This window comes from Cinclus cinclus, chromosome 5 (assembly GCF_963662255.1).
Source record: "Cinclus cinclus chromosome 5, bCinCin1.1, whole genome shotgun sequence".
NCBI classification, from domain to species: domain Eukaryota; kingdom Metazoa; phylum Chordata; class Aves; order Passeriformes; family Cinclidae; genus Cinclus; species Cinclus cinclus.
The window spans coordinates 60,401,332-60,421,896 of NC_085050.1; the positions used below are offsets into that span (position 1 = coordinate 60,401,332).

Genomic DNA, 20,565 nt, shown 5'->3' on the forward strand with positions numbered 1-20,565 from the left:
AACAGCCCCAAAACCACTAAATATAATAATTGCACTATGGAGCAAAATATATATAGATACATTTCATTTGGGGACACAGCTATAAGACACCTACATATTCCTTTGAAGTAACAAACTGCTAGGCCCATGGAGAGGATTGTTTTAATTTTTTGCATAATTTGCCCTTCAATTCAACCCTAATTTTCTTTTCTTTTACAACACTCAGTCGTGCTGATGGCTCCTAGAGCCCTTCCTCTCTCATAGTTCCTATGGCTTTATTTTTAAATACCACACAAGAGCACATTAGTGACACAACTGTTTTCATCCCTACATGCTGTGCCAGCAGGGCATCCCTGTCATTCCTAGGTACCCAACAGCCCTAACCAGAAAACACTGTTCCCACAGATTTCTAGGGGGCTGTGTCTTTATTTCCTGCATTTTTTCCTTCAAAAAGTTATTTCAGATTCATAGACTCTGTGGTAATAGAAGAACCCAGAATGAAGCAGTAAAATCATTAATATGCAATGTAACACCTTAATGTACTCAAATTTATTCAGCTTGTTGTGGTGGGTTGACCTTGGTTCGATGCCAGGGTCCTACCAAAGCCACTTTATCACTCCCCTCTCCAGCAGGACAGGGGAGAGAAAAATATAACACAATACTGATGGACTGATACCAGGACAGGGGGAGATCACTCATCTACTTACTATCACAGGCAAAACAGACCTGATTTTGGTAAGAAATATTTTTCCCCCCTATCAAATCAGAGCAGGATAACAAGAAATAAAATCCGAAAAACACCTTCCCCTCACCCCTCCCTTCTTCCCAGGATTAACATTATTCCCAAATTCTCTACCTCCTCCCCACCATGGGGATGCAGGGTGATGAGAAACAGGGCGTATAGTCAGTTCATCACACACTGCCTCTGCCTCCTCACACTGTTCCCCCTGCTCTGGCATGGGGAACCAACATGAATCCTTCTCACAGGCTGTGAGTTCTTCACAAACTGCACCAGCATGGGTCCTTTAGGAGCAGGCTGCTCCAGTGTGGGTCCCTCACAGGCTCACAAGTAAAACCTGCTTCAGCACCGTCTCCTCTCTCCATGGATCTGAAAGCATTGCCAGGAGCCTGCTCCAGTGCAGGCTTGCCCCAGAGTCACATCCTCCTTCAGGCATCCACCTGCTCCAGTGTGGGTTTCTCCATGGGCTGCAGGTGGATCTCTGCTCCACCATGGTCCTGCATGGGGTGCAGCTGCTTCACCACGGGCTGCACCATGGGCTGCAGGAGAACCCCAGCTCTGGCACCTGGAGCATCTCCTGCCCTCCTTCTTCACGTGCCCAGGTGTCTGCAGGGCTGCTCCTTTCATGCATTCTCACTCCTCTCTCCTGGCTGCTGTTGTGCAGAGACTTTTGCCCCTTCTTAACTACGTTATCCCAGAGGCACAACCAACATCTGTTGATGGGCCTTGGCCAGTGGCTGATCCATCTTGGAACCAGCTGGCAATGGCACCATCGGGTGTAGGAGATGCTTCTCAGAGCATCTGTGAGCAGCTTCTCACAGACTACACCTTGTAGTACCCTGCCTTTGCCACACAAATCCAATACACTTGTATAAGGTATTTACACCTATTTCTGAGTCCACTCAAGGATCTACATTGCTCTAAAGCCAGTTTTCTGTAAATCCAAATAAAGAACTGCTTTACAGGTCCTTATGACATTTCATGGTACAGACATGTGCCACATGAACAAGAAAACAGGAGACAATCTACTTGCTGAAGATATCAGTATTTTAACCAGGTCCAAACTCCAAGTACTTGTTTAATAACACCTAGCATCTCATAACATCACCTCTCAACACAAAAAGTTGCTAGCATGTTAGGGAGAAGCAGTTCCACAGTGCTTTTCTCTGCTCCTGCACTGCATTGGAATCTCCAACATCCCCTTAGATCCAGTCACATTTTACTTCAACTGGTGAGGTCTGTGATCTAAATACATGAATTTTACCAGCTGAAAATACAAGGAGATGGCTATGCCTCTACTTCTATAAACTCATCTACTATTTGCTACCTGTGCTTGTCAGCAGCAGTGGAATGGCTTCCAAGAGCTCTAGGCAGATAACAAAAGAGAATGAAATGAAAGGAATTCTGTTCCAAACACATTGCAAATCCATCCAGTAAGGCTCTCCCCAAAACCTCAGCTAGGAACTTCATACCTTCCTGGGAAGCACCCTGCTGCCTGTGTGAGGTAACTCAGAGGGAGGTCGTACTGACCGGCCTTTGCAGACATGACTTCATGGACCTTTGGATTTTAGCTTTCCAGTTCTGACTGTGACCTACAACAGAGCAGTGCAGACAAACAAAACTGCTGCAATGCCTCCCAAAGGAACAACAGAGAAGGAAAAGTAAGAAAAAAGCAACCCACAAGGGCTGTGCAAAACAGAATTGAAATGTTATCAAGACCTCATTTCTCTATGTTAAGATAGCCAGGCAGAATCTTTTGAGCAGCAGGCAGCTGCCAAGCAGTCAGTGTTTGTGCCTAGATTGTGGTACAAGAATGGCAGCAAATAATCCAAAATCCAGGGTGCCATGAAAATAATTACTGTCTGCAAACCACTCCTGTGCAGCTCCCCCTTCCCGAGCATTTCTGAGAAGTACAGCACCTGTCTTCCCTCTATTCATGGATTATGGTCCATTATTATGGACCTCATAGAAATTATCAGATAATGATCAGCTATAGCTGCTGATAGCCATAGGTTAAATAACCCTGGTTCACCAGAAAGCTTTTCCCTCATATTTCTTTAGATGGTGATTTGTTTTAAGTAAATCTTTGGATGTGCAGCTGAGCAGGAATAGGGACAATGGAGCAGCAGCCATGGCTGTGTTGGAAGATGCAGACAGCATCTTGTCACACCACCTGTGACAGAAGTGAAAGTACAAAAATAAACACAATAGACCTTCAGGCAGGTCAGTTTTGGGGGTTTCTTGCTCAAATAAAATGATTTCAAGCAAGTCTGTCAAGACTGAAACATACAAATCAATTTAACCCTTTAAAACATGCCAGGGATCTTTTCTTCACTTCCTGCTCACTCAAAAATGCCTGTTAGAATTGTTAAATGCCTGCCATACAGGCATTAAACCACACACAAACTCAGTGTGACCAGAAACTCACACTCAAATGTGCACATACAGTATTTGCCACATAATACTGTATAATGTTAAAGATAGTGAAATTGTAGTGATTTGATAGTGTATTTGCACCTGAGGATAAAAAAAAAAAGCACAGAAGGCCACAATCAGGTTTTCCTCTCTCTTTTCTCTTTCTAGTAGTCACTCATTTCTAAAACACTACAAGAATTCAGAGTCAGCACTTACAGCCTCAGTTTGTTATTTCAGAATGCATAATACAAACAAGTGTTGATGACTAAAAATATTAATTACCATTTAATTAGGAATATCAGTAAGAGGGAAAGCAACGATATGCAGACATCCCATCCCTGGAATTAGATACTAATTCATTCTAGATTATTAGGAAGCAATAAACTACAATCACCACCCTGACAAGTTAACCATCATTACTGACACAGTTCTGGATAGGAATGACACCAGCCCAAAGGATGGCACAGTAAACAAAGAGAAATCATGAAATCATGCTCACTTCTGACATTTACAAATAACCATGATAAAAAACATCTGAATGAGTTACATAAATTTGCTATTATGAGAGTATTTAACTGACTTTTTTTTTTAAGCTAACACGCAATTGTATCAAAAAGAACAAATAGTTCCTACAGAAAGGACTGTACGGCAAGAAAATTTAACCAACAAAAGGGTTAATTAGGGATACAAATTTTCTCAGACTGTTAATAATGGGAATGACACATAGTATGTGCCCATAAGTAATTCTCAGGTATCTTTGATCTTCAGCCCCCAGCGATTACTGTTGCCTACCATACCCTGGCCTCTGGGACTCTCTCAGAACCAGACATCTGGCTACTTTGTTGTTTTAGACTAATCTCATCCCAGGAGAGCTCAAGAAATGACACCAGGCAAGGAGGGTCCTGGCAAGGGAAAAAACATTACAGTGTCAGCAGATTTTTTGAGTGGACTAGAGTATCAAAATTGTCTGCAAATTTCTATAGGGATCCCAGGGCTTCTCTGCTCTCCAGCACCGCTTTCACACAGAACACCAGAATGCACATGATCCTGTTTTAAGGAACTGTTAATCTCTTTGGAGAAGCTAATGAATGATAATCCAAGCAAGAACATGTGACAAAGGCAAACAGAACTTAAAAAAAAAATATCCTATAAGGAATGGGTGGATTTAATGAAGATTTTACTGAAAGATCAACACACGCGGCACAATGAAACGGTGTTTTTCAAAGCCTATTAAAAAAAACCCAAAACACTCCCAACACTTCAAAAACTCTATTTTTGAGTCATTCATAGGTTTTAGCTGCCAGCAGTGTTGTCCCTAAAGAATGACCCTCTGACAACTGCAACAGATCCAGCTGTGTGCCCCACTGGCTGCTCTGGGCTCAAACACTGAGCAGTTCATGATGCACAGAGCCCACAGGGGTCAAATGGGCAGCAAACACGGACAAAAGAAGGTTTAAGGTCCAAGGCCAAAGGAAGGTTTAAGGTCCAAGGCCAGGCTCTCTCTCTCACCATCAGAGGCTACCTGGGTTTTGCCACAACCTCTAGTCCAGGCTCCCACCCTGCCCAAATCACTGTAGGTTGCATCAGATGTGCTGCTGGCTGGACAGGAGCTATTGCAGGGATCTCTGCACAGGGCTCTTTTCCTATTCCGACAGCAGAGCTCCTACATCTCAGGTGTTCCCAGTGCTCACTGCCTGCATTTAGTAACACAAGGAACCAGAGCACGTAGAGCTGGAATAAACAGAAATCTCACATGTGTTTTTCTGAGAGCAATTAAACATGCCCATAACTATGAACATTATCTGAGCCCTGTATTTGCAATGAGCATCGCTTTTAAAATCCAGGAGTGGTATCAACAGCAAGAATTCACTTCTATGTGAGTGTCCTTTTGTTTCAAATCAGCCACTACACCTTTTTTCCCCCTTCTATTGGAAAGAACAAGCTAAAAAGAATGGACACAAAATAAAGTCAGATTCCAATGCATTTCAAAGGCAAGCCCATATGATTTAACTTTGCCACATTTCAGAAGTGCTCAAAATTTCAAAGTGCTCAAAACAAAGCTATGGAAAGTCCTCTGAATAATCTGCCATATCACACTAGCTCCCAAAGAAAATTTTTAGCAAGTGCTACAGGCAGAAAAAGTTTGAAAATCATGTGCTTTACTGGTGATCCTGCTGTTACAGCGCATCCTACTCTCTTTATTTCCTCATTTCCACACCACAGCTACCCTGCTTCCTTCCAACCACAACATTACCCTCCCAGTGGGACAAACAACACTAAAAAGTTACCCCAAATTATTTAAGCAGTTTCCTAATGCACTGTAACAGTTGGATCAATAAGAAAAGAACCTGTGCATCACTGGCTTTAGCTGCATCATATCAACAGTAAATTAACTCCTGAAAAATTCAGTGTACTTGTGAGATATTCAGAAAGATGCTAAGCTATTTCATTCTGAATATGAACTAAGCAAATTCTCCTCTGCTTGTATGGTATGCTGTTGGAGCAAATGTGGATTAGTCCAGACAATTATATTTTAAAATACTGGCAGCACTGGGACAACATAAACTGGTTTTTATGCTCTCTCTATGTAACACATGCAGAACAAATGTTAGTCTTAAAAGCTTTGCTGTGATATCAGCCTGTTAAAGTTTAATTGATGACTTCTGTGACTGCTGTATCTTGCAAGTAGCTATGATGCTTCACACAACAGAAACAAGGAAAAGTCATAAAATATTCCATACCATCACAGTAAAAACTTGTATTGTACTTATCAATATATCGTCTACTGCAGAGCAAACCAGACTGCAGTGTAACAAGAAAAGTGCTGTAAGTCCCAACAGGTCAAACTGATGTGTTTTTAAAAAGCATGTGAGTTTAATGGTGTGTTGGCATCAATACAAGTAACAAAACATGAAGTGCAAACTAGGCAGAATTTTAATTTTGGTATTTTATGCACTGTAGATGCCTAATACCTTCTGTCTTCACTGGCCACAGAACTCAAATGGTGCATCCCACACACTTGCCTTTCCCTCTACTCCTTCTAAATCAATGATAAACAAAACTCCACAAAAAAAACCCCCCACATTAGGTACTTCACAAAAACACACAGAAAAAAAACCAAAGAAATCTCACACAAATTCTACATATCAAATATAGTAAAATACAAGATACATACATGTTCTAATGAACATTTCTCACAGTACATAAAGGCACATTTTTGTAAGATTGTGCTAAATACTGCAGTTACAGCCTAGACATGGGTACTACAGCCTTATTTGCATGGCCATATGCCATCAGCAGGACTCCAACAGCAAATGAGCAAATGCTCCAGAACACAAATACACCTCTGTTTCCTCTAAGTATTGATTTATGTTCTGTGGGCATCCAAACATCAGTAGCTAATGCTGCCTGGCACTATCTATTACAAAACTACAGCTCTTCAGTGAGGTTTTCTAATAGTGAATAAAGCCCTTCACCAAAAACTCCACAGCTGGAAGCAGAAAGCACAGCAGCATGACAGGAATGCCAAGATGTCCATACAAAAGCAAATCAAATATGAAAACAAACTCCAGAGAAAAAAAAGGTCTTCAAACAAAATTCACATTAACACTTAATTTGGAAATGGAATGGAATAGTTCCCATTTTTCTGTCATTACAGTGGAACAGAGAGAAGAAAAGCCATTCTGGACATTAGTAACATCACCATGAACAAGAACTCCTCCAAGAACCTAGTTAGTCTACATCAAAAAAAGTCTAATGAGTAATACTTTAAATAGCATATAGTTCAATCATGGATCTCACTGCAGAACCATCAATCCCCCCCTCAAATACTAACTCTTAACTAGGATTCAACCTACATACTTGAAAGGCTGTCTATACAACTGGTCCATGTTCTTTCCTCTTTCCCAATCCAGGGCATTTAACAGTATAGCTCTATAGTTCACTGCTGACTACATGTATACTGAGAACTTCTTCATGGTTTAGGTATTTTATTTCTGTGTTTCATTTCTGTCTGTATGAACAAACCCAGGAGAAAACATCTATAAACCATTTTTGATTAAATTCTCCTGGGTTTCGGAGGCTGCCTCTGCCTCCAATGAAAGCTGGAGGAAATAGGCATCTGAATGCAGATGGAAGAGCTACACATTTCCTCCACTGAGCAAGGCTCTGCTTCTTATCTTGTAATTAAGCAGTTTATCAGTTAATAAAATGACTTTACAGTCGTCTAATAGCTGCATAAGGAGATAGTAGAGGGAATGCTTAGTGATGTTACCTGAGGAACACACTTCCTAGAGATCAGTACAATTACACAAACTTACCCCATAAATAAAACTCCATCTTTAGAACCATTTATAGCATGAACAATGCTGATACTTGGGTTTACTTCTCTATTTGAAAATTACAGGCAGTTTCAGTTGTTTGAAATAAAAACCATTATTTTCAAAAAGGCAGTATTTAGCATGAGAATACAGTGGACAAAAATGCAGTGCTCTGCTTATTTATGCATCTACTTGGCATTTATGTCAGCTGCACACTTGTGCATAAAGACACCGCTTCAGACCAATTACTGCCTCTGGAATCCACCTACAAGAAATAACATAGATCCAATTTTCCTTTATGAGTCTCACCTACACTGATTCACCCCATTGCTTTGATTTCAACAGAAGAATATCTGATTTACACTAGGATAAAGGAGAAGAATCATGCCCAAATTTCCAGGTACCTTCACTAGCAGCACAGGTGTACTTTTGCTGGCAGCAGCTGGCATGTACTAATTAGAAGGAAAACCCAATTCAACTCTTTCTAGTTTTGAAAAAACATCTAAGAAATTAGATGGCTCAGAATAAACTGTCAGCATATTACAATATATTCCACAGGAGGAAATAACCTGACAAAATGAAATTTTCCACTGCCTTGCATCACAAAATTTAGAAGGAAATTGAAGCCTGAAAGACAGGAAATCGCTTTAAAATCTGCTTGTACGGCAGATCTGCATTTGGTGGCAAAAAAAATTATTAGAGTATTAAAAAATATTCTTGCCTCCCACTACTCACAAACCAAACAAAAACACCCACAAGCTGATAAAGAAACCGTGAACACAGTCTGCTGGAAGTGTTGCTAAATGAGCCATCCACCTCACAAGATACTGTATGATAAGTCAGCGTGACAAGTTATTCCTCTGAGTGCAAAATCCTCTTGCAAGTTGGAAGCACTGACTGACATTAAAACTGGACAGTCAGGGAAACAGATGACTACTACAGATTTACACTGTGGTTTTATACTAGTAGGGAAGATGACAAACAGCATGCTACAACTGGCTGTATTTGGAAGAGGAGAGAAATTAAAATCAGTCTGATCACTTAGAGCTTTGACAGAATGCTTACACAAAGTGCACAAGGACTTATATTATGGAAAAATACCAGAGGAGGGGGAAGAGCTGGGAGGGTGATAAGCATAACTGTGCTGCTAAGACAATGAGGAAGATTTTACACATTTTTAAGACAGACGTGCATCTGAATCCTGATCACAGAGAGAACACAGCTGTCAGACTCACAAAGAACCTCAGTTATAAAGTATCCTTATGTTCTAGGAGTTCATATTTGCATAAAACAAAGTTACACAAAACTACTGCATAGGCTAGTGTTTTAAATTTGCATACATGTTACCTATTGCAACCTATAGAACTGTGCTAATTTAATGAAATAGTCTAAATTTCAAAAAAATTGAATTAAAATGCTGAGGAATCAACAAAAATAAACCAAGGTTACAAGGTATGTATTTTGTTGGTATTTGCAGAAGATGAGATAAAACTCTGAGTTTTATCTACTGGGAGTTTCAGGAAGGTTTGGAAACCCAAATGTGGCAACAGAGGCATTTGTTACTCAAGGGGTCATGACAGCAGACCCCCTCATGAAGCAGAGATGCCCCAGAGTGACTTGTTTACAGAAGGGATTTGAGGACAGTGCTGTACAATACTGTGCATTTTTCTGTATATTTCGTACCTACCAATACCATCTATTACTCTGGGTTCCTCAGACCATAAATTACAGAGAACCAAGCCATGCAGGAGTCACGGGCACAGGTGCTGCAAACAGCAGAAACGTCCCAGTATCAATAGGTCACAGACATTCGTGATTGGGCTCAGAAATAGAAATGCCTCACAACTGCATAGAAGAGGTGGCACTGCTGGTTGAGAAGGTATAAGAGAGGCCATAGACTAAATTATTAAAATGTACCCCTTAGAGGACATAAGCTACACAGAAAGTCTCACTCAACACTGATATTCTGGGCCATTTGGATAATGGAAGTACAGCAAGTGTTTTTGAGATAACATATGCGACATTAACAGTACAGGAAAAAATGTTATATATTTGCTGAATTGCAGGACCACATCATTTTAAAACGGAAGCATAAAACACGCATAGATCAGAACTGAAGCTTTGTGTCTAATTTTAATGCTGCAATTTCTTGAATTACAGCTAACCTATCAAGCTTCACCTTCTTATAGAACTTCTAAGTAATCTTGTAAACACTGACTATATGAAAGTTTTCCCAAAAAATACATTTTGAAACCAAATACTTGGCTCAAGTAGAATACAACTTGATAGCCACTCCTAGAGCCAACTTGCTGTAGTTCCAGTTACAAAATCTTACTACTGTAAAATTAGCTAATATTTTCAAAGAAACTAACATACGCCAAGAATATGTACGTGCTTGTCATCTGCAGTTGTAACCTGAGGAACAAACACCCTTTCTTAAGGAGATAAAAGGATTTAAAAAAACAAAACAGCAAAACATTGAATTTTGAGTCAAAAGTGAAATGGCATGAAAAGAGGACTAAGCAGACTATTCTGAATAAAACTGCAACAGCTGAAACTTCCCTATAAATGGAATCACCTTCAAGACAGCAAAAACACAAACCGATTCATTTTTAGTGATGATTGCTTAATGTTCATCTTTTAAATGAAGCATATCACTGGCAGATTTTACCACTCCTGCAAGCAAACAGGCTGAGTACTATAAACTCTGTAAGCAAGTAGGTGCTGCTACAGGCAGGGATATTTGCAAAACCAGTCCCAAGGCACACACACAGAGTTTTCAGACTCTACTCTTGGGCAGGTTTCCATTGCTCATTGTTACCACTGGAATGAGTGTACACGTGCAAAGTTTAGCAAAACAGAACACTGTGTTGAAGAAAGGAACATCCATTTCCACTGTCAGGTTAAAATAAAATCTGGGTCTCTAAGAACCTCAGTTTTGCTTATGCTTTCCTGCCCTGTTTCCCTTCATCATTTGTTCTTTCTGATTTATGTGAATTATCAACAAATAAGGACAGAGATCACATGACTGCATGCACATGTGCTTTGATGGATTCATTTAGATGATTCAGGTTTATTAAATTATCTTCCTATAGAAGGATTATTATTAAGGTAGCCTGTATGAATAGCAGAGACTGACACACCTGAAAATCTAGGATATTCTTTAAAAAGTCTTTACAATATAATTTTAAAAAATTTTAAAACTCCCCCTTTTGCAAAGGTTGAAATAAAGCCACAACAGCAATGATTACGACCATTCTGATCTTCAGTATCCAGATTAAAGGCTGTAAATTCAATAATGTGAAAACATCAGTGAATGTTTCACACCCCAGTATTATGTCTCAGAAATAACTTTTCAGACTCCATTATGTCCGCCATGAACTTGATCTTTCACCTCTAGTGAAAATCCTCTTACAACTATAATTCTAAAGTTAATGATGAGAGATTTCATTTGCTTTCCAAGCACAGATAAAACCTTTTTGAAATACACTCTCACTGCCATGACCTTGGTCTATGACTTAAGAGTTCACCACATGTAATAATTTACTTTGTCCCATAGGGCTCATTGAGATTACCTTTTAAAAGGTTTTGGATATGCAGTTGGAGCTAAAGCACTCACAGAGCATGCCTCAAGTATACATACCCATATACATTACAGACATTTTGCAACCGTATCATCACACAAGATGAATTTAGATAATATATTAAAAAAAAAATAGATCTAACTAAGCAAAGTCATCCACACATTAAAAATTCAACATTTTGGGAATCCTGTTGCAACAATCCACAATATCTGCTAGAACAGGGGTTGCAAAATTTCACTAAAGTAACACACAAAATGGCAAACTGATTCAGGAAGTACACTGTTGCTCTCCACTTACCAGCTCAAAAACAGTTCAGTACAAGCCAAATAATACTCTCTTTAGCTCATGTGCCAGATAATTACCAGAATTACTGCATTAGACAACCTGGTTAACATATGGCTGCTGATGTCTTTGCTGATAAGCAAAGCTTCTCTGTTTGCTTAGGCAGGTCTTACTAAACACATCTTTAGTATTAAAAACAAATAGATGAAGTCAGACCTACTGAATCCAGCTCAATTAAAGGCAAGTTTTTTGTTTCCCTGAAACTTGGGGAAAATTCCTCCTTGTGCCAACTGCCTGGGGATGCATCCAAGGGCCTGGGGCAGGGCAGGACATGGAGGCAGACAGCACAGACCTGGGGAGGTCAGGGTCAGGCTGGTGAGGGGACCCCAAGTGCCAGAGTAGCAAATAGCCTCTAATGCAGCTTGTAGAGAGGGTATATACACCATGAGGTACTGGATGGGTTGGCAAAGATTGTTTAACAGCAAAACTTCTCCCTCATCACACAGATGAATTATCAGGGGCTTCCAGGGCACTCCTTCACCAGTCTCCTGCCCCTCGAAACTTCCATCTTCTCATAGGGGCTTCCCATGTGAGTACAAGAGTTTAAGCTTTTGCACCATCTATTCCAAGTGCTGCTGTTTCCCCTCCCTCTACTAATTCCAAAGCAGCAGCAAAGTACTGGATTTCAAACAGGAAAGGACATATTCACAAGGGAACATGCACAAAAACCTTGGCTGAGCAGGAAGGCACCTGAGCACGAGGTCTGGATGTCTGAAAAAGGCTTCCCAGGAAAAGCATGGCTTTACTTCAACATGCCCAGAAACAGTTTATCAGCAGCTTCCTCATTTCAGACTTCATGATAGGGCCAATATTTTCCAGAAGCTGGAGCATAAAAAATGCTTTGGAATCAGTAAAAATTTACTGTTCTACTGCTCTCCACACTTTTTGCCTCATGCTCTAACTAAAAAATGAACAAAAAAGTCAGTTTAACAGAAAAGTACAAATGAAAAACACTTCTAAAATATCCAAACTTCTCCTATGAAAAAAATTTAAATAATTTTTGGCTTACAAAGTAACCTAGGAGTTTGTCCTGTCTTCATACAAATAAGGTTTTCCTCATAGAATGTAAAACACATTTTCTTAACACATATTGAATAAACTGAAACAATCTAGAAGACAAAAACATTCATAATGTTCTTTCATAATTATACTGATGAAAAAGGATAATAAATTTAATTTGCTTGAAAAGGAATGAAACTTAAAGAAAATAATTTTAACTGAAAACTCTGCTTCATGTTTTACAACTTTGATTTCCACAAATCAGTGGAAATCACTTAATACTGGACACCCAAAAAGAGAGCTTAAGAAAAGAAATTATGGAAATGTTCAATTTGCAAGCCTGATTGCTTTCTTTCCTATATATTCTTATTATCCACTAAGCAAAAATATTCATGCCAGCTAAAAAAGTTCTTGGATAGGAAAAAAAAAATCCAAGTAAAATATCCTGAGGCTTTGATTTTAACACAAATAGGACAAAATCAAGAAAGAGGAAATAATGCAACATTCTCTCTTCACAAGTCATAGTTCAGAACTTGAATGCAATGGTCTCCTTGACTAAATCCACTAAAGACATTCCTCAATGGCATTTTCTGTTCTCAATAGATTTAATTTTGATGTATCTGCAGTGAGTTATAAGGCAACAGGTGAGGGACAGTTGAACTAGAACCCAGCACACCCCTGGGTTTCAGTCCCAGCAAACAACTGCACCACTGTGCCAAAAGAAAAGTTTTCATTAAAGAAACATCCTCACACAGGGAATGCAGGTGCTCAGTGGAATTTAGACTGCAAAAACACTGCACTGAAAACAAATAACTTGTAACTTTTTGAATAATCTTTCCAATTTTCACTGCCCTCCAAAACAGCCTTTATCTTCAAAGGCTGAGTTAGGGAGAGGAGGTAACAATTTCCTTGCTAGCAAAATACCTGCTCTCTCTCAAACAGGCACAAAATTAAACAGCAAAGAGCACAGAGCCTGAATTTTAGAGCACTAGACTCCACACTCTGCAAATACTTTAATATAGCTATTTCTGAATTGTTCACAGTTAAAAACGCTTGCTTTGCATACACAATGCATTTCATACAGCCCTCACTGCTAAATAAAAGAAGCTTTTGAACATTGTAACTTCACATTGAATTAACCTGCAGACCAAGACAAATTCAAAACCACCTTTCTTTAAAAGGCCACTTTTGTCAAGCGTGAGAGCAAGACTCTCCTTCTGTCCTGGCTTCTTTATGCCACAAATAGCTTTCAGGGTCAGTGACTGTGCCATAGCAGACAAAAAACTGGCTTGCCAGCCAAGCACTGCAGAACAGCAACAGCAAAGCCTCTAAAACACTCTTACAAAGTCAGATCTAGGACAGTTGTGCAAACAAAGCTGGAAAAACACAAGGCTGTGATGATTCCAGGCAACTTCCAGCCACAGCCCAGTTGAGTACAATTTAAACAGGCTATTTCACAGCATTCTTGATAATGGCAGAACTGCTATAAGGGAAGGCAGAACATGCACAAGACAGCAAGTTCTGTTTTATACATCTTAACTGCACAATTCTAAGAGTCTTGCACTTCCCTCCTTTCTTGCACTCCCAAGACCTTTTCCACTGGACACCATATGAGCCATATGAAAGACCCTCAGTTAGAGGTAACGGTAACCAGAGAAAAAACTAAATCTTATCCCAAGTCTAACTCAACCACTGACACCTTGGGTTAGTAAATCAGTTGCTTTTCAAAGGTGCTGGAGAATCTGAAACTTCCTACAAAGTAAAGAGCTTGGAGTTGAAGTGCTTGACTGGGGATTTCACACACCTCACGTTAGCCTGGATTTGCTCCACTGAATTAAGAGCAGAGCTGTATGCCTTTGAAAATCCCCTTCCCTCTCAACAGTTTGACTAGTGGGTTTGCATTAAAACTACTACTGATAAACAAAAGGAGATCAGTGAGAAAAGGAAAAAACCCCAAAGACGCCCAATTGCTTTGGGTTATAGAAGACTTGAGAAGATATGAGGAACTCCAGAGATATCTAATGGAGCTGCATGACTGGGACACATTACAGTGATGAAATTCATATTGTAAGTAATAATTTGGGCTCCTCCTATGCACTGATGGATATAAAATGCACTCACCCCTCAGGGAAGGAAAAAACCCTAAGTATCAATAAATAGTTCAATAAAAACCATCTGCTCAAAGCACAGCAGTAATAAAAGAAAAGTAAACTCTTAGGATACATAAAAAATTAGACTGTAATACTGGAATAGAGTGGGTGAGTTTAACAGCACAACAGCTCCTATGTACATGCAAAGCTTATGCTGACACAGTTCTTTATATTTGTACACATGAAGTACAGACATCTTGCCTAAATTTGTCCTCCAACACTCATACACTTCCAGGTGAATTCAGTGTAGTATCTAGTAGTAGAACTATTTAATTTTCATTTAGAGTTGTTTAATCTGTGTAGGCAGACAAAATTTACCTAGGAAAGGAAAAGAGAATAATGATATTTCTTTTCCTTTTACAGTATTGCATTTAAAAACAATAGAATTACTTAGCCTTTCATAAACAAAACCTGAAGTCATTCATATTTTTAGGGTAATCTAGAAATCAAATTTTAGGCAACACGAATGACTTATAGTTAGAGAGGAAAAGCTATATTATAAAAGACAACTAAACATCATGACACATCTAGTTTACATGAAAATCTTGAAACTATTTTGTTTCATAATGTTCATATGTTACCTTCCAAGGGTAAACACTCATGGTACACTGGTGCATCAGAGTATGAATCACAAACCATTAGAGCTTGTACTTCTTTTTATTCATTTTATTTTGTTTTCTACAAGGTTAATGTACATGTATATACAGTTCAAAGAACTTCAGATATTTTTAGAGAAATCAATATCTTCTCTGTGACTTTACAGTACTGTTAGAGTTCACTTTTTCTTTATTTCTACTTAAAAAAACACCAAAACCACAAAAATAAACAAAGGAATTTTCCAGTCTTCATTGCTCAGAAACTATTCATGTGCTATGTTTTTCAAAATACCATTTAAAACTCTTGCATATAATTCACTGGGTAAATGTTGCTGCTCTCCCTTGATTCTTTCCCAGAAAGGCTAGCTGTGAACCTTGCAAATTTGTACTCAGTTTTATATTCTACATCTGCTTCAAAAAACAAATCTAAAAATCAATAATAGAACTATTTATTTACTTTATAGCTCATTTTAAACACCTTTCTGGCTTTCTTCATTGTAGCCTATTTTATATTTCAAAATCTTGTCTTGCATGTGCACCACCTTGTTTTACAAAAGGGCATACCAGAGCCTCACTAAAGTCGAAATAAATAAATAAATAAATAAAGCAGCACGTTGATTACAAGGTTTTATACAAGCTACAGCTCAACTGAACAATAACAAAAATACCCTCAGTGGTTGTGTAGTGTATGAGATAGCAAAATAGCCAAAGTATTCTTCAACAAAATGAGCTGCCTGCCACAATTTATCTACACAATTCTATCACAGCTCCTGCCTGTTATGCTACACTTTTCAAAATGATGTCATTAAGCTGCCATAAAAGTCATCACAAATTGCTTTTTCTCCCAAACTGATAATAGACTTATAGATCTAATTTTCAATCTCTTTTCTTCATTACTTTGATTCTTAAGGAGAGTATGACATTTGCTGTCTGAATACTTTGTAGTAATATCTGGCATCTCTACAGCACTTCTGTCTGAGTATCTCTGAGCTTTTAATACGTTTGTCTTTACAGTGCCTTGAAATGATGATATATTTATTTGTTTCTCTTGCAGACTTTTAAAGAAGTTGTTTTTATAATTTCACTGAAAAACTACAAGACTTGTTGAAAAAAAAAATACAAAAAATAAACTGACACAACAAAGCCTTCAGTGCTTTCAAGCTATGCCATTAAAATCCTGACCCTTTACAGTACAACAGCAAAGAACAAATGTGAGGCTTTCTGGTTTTCATTCCAATTTTTTCAGCCTCATGGACTGTCCAAAACACAAAACATGAGACTGATTGACAGAAACAACTAACCAATTGAGAAAATATCAACAAAAAAATTAAAAATTAGGTTTTGATTGTGACAGTGATCCCTCCCCATTTTTCACCAGTCAGCATATAACCTTTTTTTTTTTTGTTCATACAGGGCTTCATATGTATCAAACTGACATTCAGTGCTTGAAACTGGCTTTGCTAATGAGCTAAGTCTATTTGTGACAAAAGCTAGGAACAGGCAGGTTTAGAAAGTTGCTTGCAGGGTTAATGAAAGTAACATAGGAAAAAGATCATAGAAGCAATGGTGAAAAATCAGGGTAAGGAAGAAACAGAGAGAAGAAAGTCTCCCTTTTATTATCTCATAATCAAATTTTCCAATTAATATGCAGCAAAATCCACCACCCAAGTAGCCTCTAATGATGTAGATCACTTTCTAAGCACTTGACCAAATACTTAATTACCCTGTCCCAGGCCAGTAAAATATAGCTCTTACATCAGATTTTTTCAGCACTGATCTTCAAACACTCCACAAATGTGCTATTATGCACCACAGCCAATCCCAGAGACACAGTAACTCACTCTGTTTTACCCAAAAGGTTGATGACAGAGCTAAAAACAGAGACCATGCTTCCCCAGCCCCAGATGTACTACTTCTACCATGACACAGGGCGTGATATTTCTCTGAGAATAAACCAAGTCCAAACGGACAATTAACAGTAACTTCTACTTAGACAAAGAAACCTAAACCCTTCTACACTGTCTTAACAGAGGCAACCACCACAGCTCTTAAGTGCTATGTTCAAGACATCCAAAGAGGTCTTCAGAGCAGTTATTGAGGGTGTGCCTGTACTCCACAGCAGCAGGACACTTCTCAGACTAATTAGTTCATGTGGAGCTTCCTTGCTATATTCCTTCTGAGCAAGCTCATTTATCTTCATATTTTACATTATGCAGTGTAGATACATCCTCAGACAAATCAATTTCTCTAGGTAAGGGATACACATTTGCTGAGGCAAAAAGCAGTTTAAGAAGCATTATTATGAACAAATGCTCTCACAGTATAACCATTTGTATTTCCAGTTGACTTCCAGGTTTAAATTCTTTATATATAAGAATGGATTCAAACTGAAATAGAAAAAAAATGCAGCATTCTGCTTATATCAGAAAAATAAATACAACAGCAACAGCTCAGGTGAAGCTTGGCAAGGAGAGATGCAAGACTGTTTTTCTCCCCTAGCATGAGGGATGTCATTTGCTGATCTTCAGAAGAAAAATCAGCCTGAACAACAAAGAAACATCAAATTCAAAAAATATGCCTGCATTGGAAACGTGCTCAAGTTTGGCAATAATTTCATCACATGCTCTGTCTACACTGAGCGTGTTTAAAGGAAGTTTTTCCTTTACAGACTCTCTTAGAGCCTGAGAACCTTCAATTCCGAAGACCCAATTCTTGATTCACCCTCTCTGCTGTCAGCAACTACCTGTAAAACTCACCACAAGGTATGCATTTTCACATTCCTCCAACACCAGTTTGGCACAGAAGAGTCAGAGTTTAAAGCTTAGCTTGTCAGTGATTTGTACAAACAAATCACAGAAAGCAGCCACTTTTCAGCTGGTATAAAATGCCCACACCCTCAACCCCCCAGAAGAACACTACCATAAAAAAGTGCATTCTAATGGTCAAGAAACTAAAGTACCTCTCTCCCTCCTGCACACTGTATTATATTGCTTTCAATTAACCAATTTTACTATAGTTTTTTCCTGAGGATCTTTACCCTGTTCTAAGGATAGTACAAGCAGTGCTGATTGAGCACTCACTCAGCACCTCATTTAATCCTCACTGTTCACTACATGGTATCTGACTGCAATTTACAGCATCTACATGTAGAATCATAACTGGAAAACCTCTCATTTCTCTGTTGATCACTATTGGGCGTTTGAATTATCTCTTTTTAGTAACTACTCCCCAGCACCTCCATCAGACAATTTTATGGCTTTTTTTTCAAGGTAGCAAGCTGACAGACAGTGATGTGCATCAGGATTGCCCATAATTAGAGATGGTTGACTTGAAATACTTTGGTTCTCTCTTCAGAGCATAAAGCAATCAAACAGCACTTTGTCAGTACAAAGTACAACTTCAATCTCTTTCAGTGCTATCATGTGTTTCCAAAGCTGACATTAATCGGTCCCAAGAGCCTGAACTCAGAAAATGAGAAGTTCACAACTAATGGTCATATTTAAAACACGTGGTTGAAGTGAACCACCCAACCTCACACAGGAGTTCTATGGCTGAATTAAGATTTGCCTTTAACCCTTCAGAATAGCATCAAACAGCACCAGGTGTAAATCCCATCTATCAGTGTTAATTCCCTCCTTTCTTCACTTACAAGGTCTCCTCCACCTTCAGCAGTTATGAGGAAGCAAATCTAAAGGAAAGAAGCTCATTAATTAGCACAGCTGGATTAACTTCCTAAATGCCATTTACCTGGCGTCCCTGCAAACAGCAAATGCTTTGTGGATAAAGAGAGAGTCTGAAATTATACCAGAACATGCCATTTTAAGGCAGAAATTTGTCATGACCGAACTGAGCTTACACTAACAACTTCCATTCCAGCATTTCCTATCTGTTGAGAACTTTGCATTGCATCACTGCCAGAGAACTCCACATTCCCTGAATTTTCACTTCAGGCAGATAACAATGTAAGATTTAAATATATATTTGTATTGCCATGTCACTTGCTACAGTTGCAGCTTCAAGCTTAAGAAATTCCTACAACATAACCTCTTAATACTGAACACATCCAAAGAATCCCTGCAAGGGCATGACTTCACTGCAAATCTACTGGTCTATGCAATAATGCAACACAGCACAGGAACACTACAGGGTTAGGACTTACAGTGCAGCAACCACCAGAAACCTCCCAACATTAATTTCTATCAGAAACCTTTGTATCACCTCAGAAAAGTGAGTTTTTTTCAGTTTCACTGATGCCAGCACATATTACTATTTTCCTTGTTTGACACCAAGATAGCACCCAATCACCAATTCCAGAATGCTTTACAAACCACAGTAGCACCACATTTCTACCTCTGCTTTGCCACTTGAGTTCATCATAAATAAATACTAGATTGAATGCCTGTTTAAAAAAAGCCAAAATGCAAACTCACCTCATTCCCACCAACAGCTTTGGTTAAAATTACAGCAGAAGACACGGGAGGTGGCATGCAGCCCACTGTCTGCAAGCTGAAAACAACAAAAAAGAATGTTACATTCCTTACAGGAGGCAAGCACTAAGCAACCCTCAACCTTGAACTACCAAATAGCCAAGCAGAAAGTCTTATCACCTGTGCAGTGCAATCAGTTTCCAATCAGTTACAGCCCTGCAGTAGGAAGGACACACTCCTGCTGGCAGCATTTCTATGCCATCTCTCACCAGTCACCATGGTGAAGAGTCATGTCACCATGTAAAAAGCACAAACACTTAACTTCTCTGTGACTCCACTTCCCCACCTGTACTTCTCATTCACAAAAGCCTCTACACATCTATCACAGACCTCCAGATAAAATCACCTGAGCGCCATCAAATCATCAACAGCTTTTTCTTACACTTTAGAAATCCAAGATACCCTACTATTATTGCTGCACTAACAATGCCAAAAAATGACAAAGTTATTGATGGGTACAGTAAATGCTGTTGCAAAGTAAGAGAAAGGTGGTGAGCTTTCCTTTGTTTTCAAAGTCTAAAAAACCACACCACAATAAATTACAATTAAATTTGGGGCTAAGTAAAATAGGGCTTTTGAAGAAAAAAAACTGTCGACTTGAAAGGAACAGTAATGCATAGAATAAAACAGATTGCAAAATCCCCAAAAGTATGGAATCTACATATGATTTCAAGTATTGAATCTTGAGATTCTAATCCAGAACAATCAATTACTAGTGGTGAACTACTTTGCATTCATAACCATCTCAGTAGAATCCCAAGGAAAGGCAGTGTCAAAAAGCTGGAGCAAACAGAAGTATTAAATCCAGGCACCAGGGTGCACGTTAGAGTGGAATTGATATTCTGCAAATATACAAAAAAGCTTAAAGAGAAGAAACGAGTAAGTGACAATGACAGTATTCCCTTTGTCAGCTACAGACTCTGTGGGAAAGGAAAGAGTCAACCAATGCAAGCAT

The 20,565-nt window shown here is 38.9% G+C and overlaps 1 protein-coding gene across 2 annotated transcripts in view; it reads right to left on the bottom strand.

Annotated features, from left to right (window-relative positions):
* SLC10A7 (solute carrier family 10 member 7) overlaps nucleotides 1–20,565 on the bottom strand; it is a 134,948-nt gene that overhangs the window by 103,466 nt on the left and 10,917 nt on the right. For both annotated transcript variants that reach the window (XM_062493874.1, XM_062493873.1), the window contains exon 4: nucleotides 19,554–19,629. In XM_062493874.1, coding sequence (XP_062349858.1) covers nucleotides 19,554–19,629 — 76 coding nt within the window. The remainder of the gene's footprint in view (nucleotides 1–19,553; nucleotides 19,630–20,565) is intronic.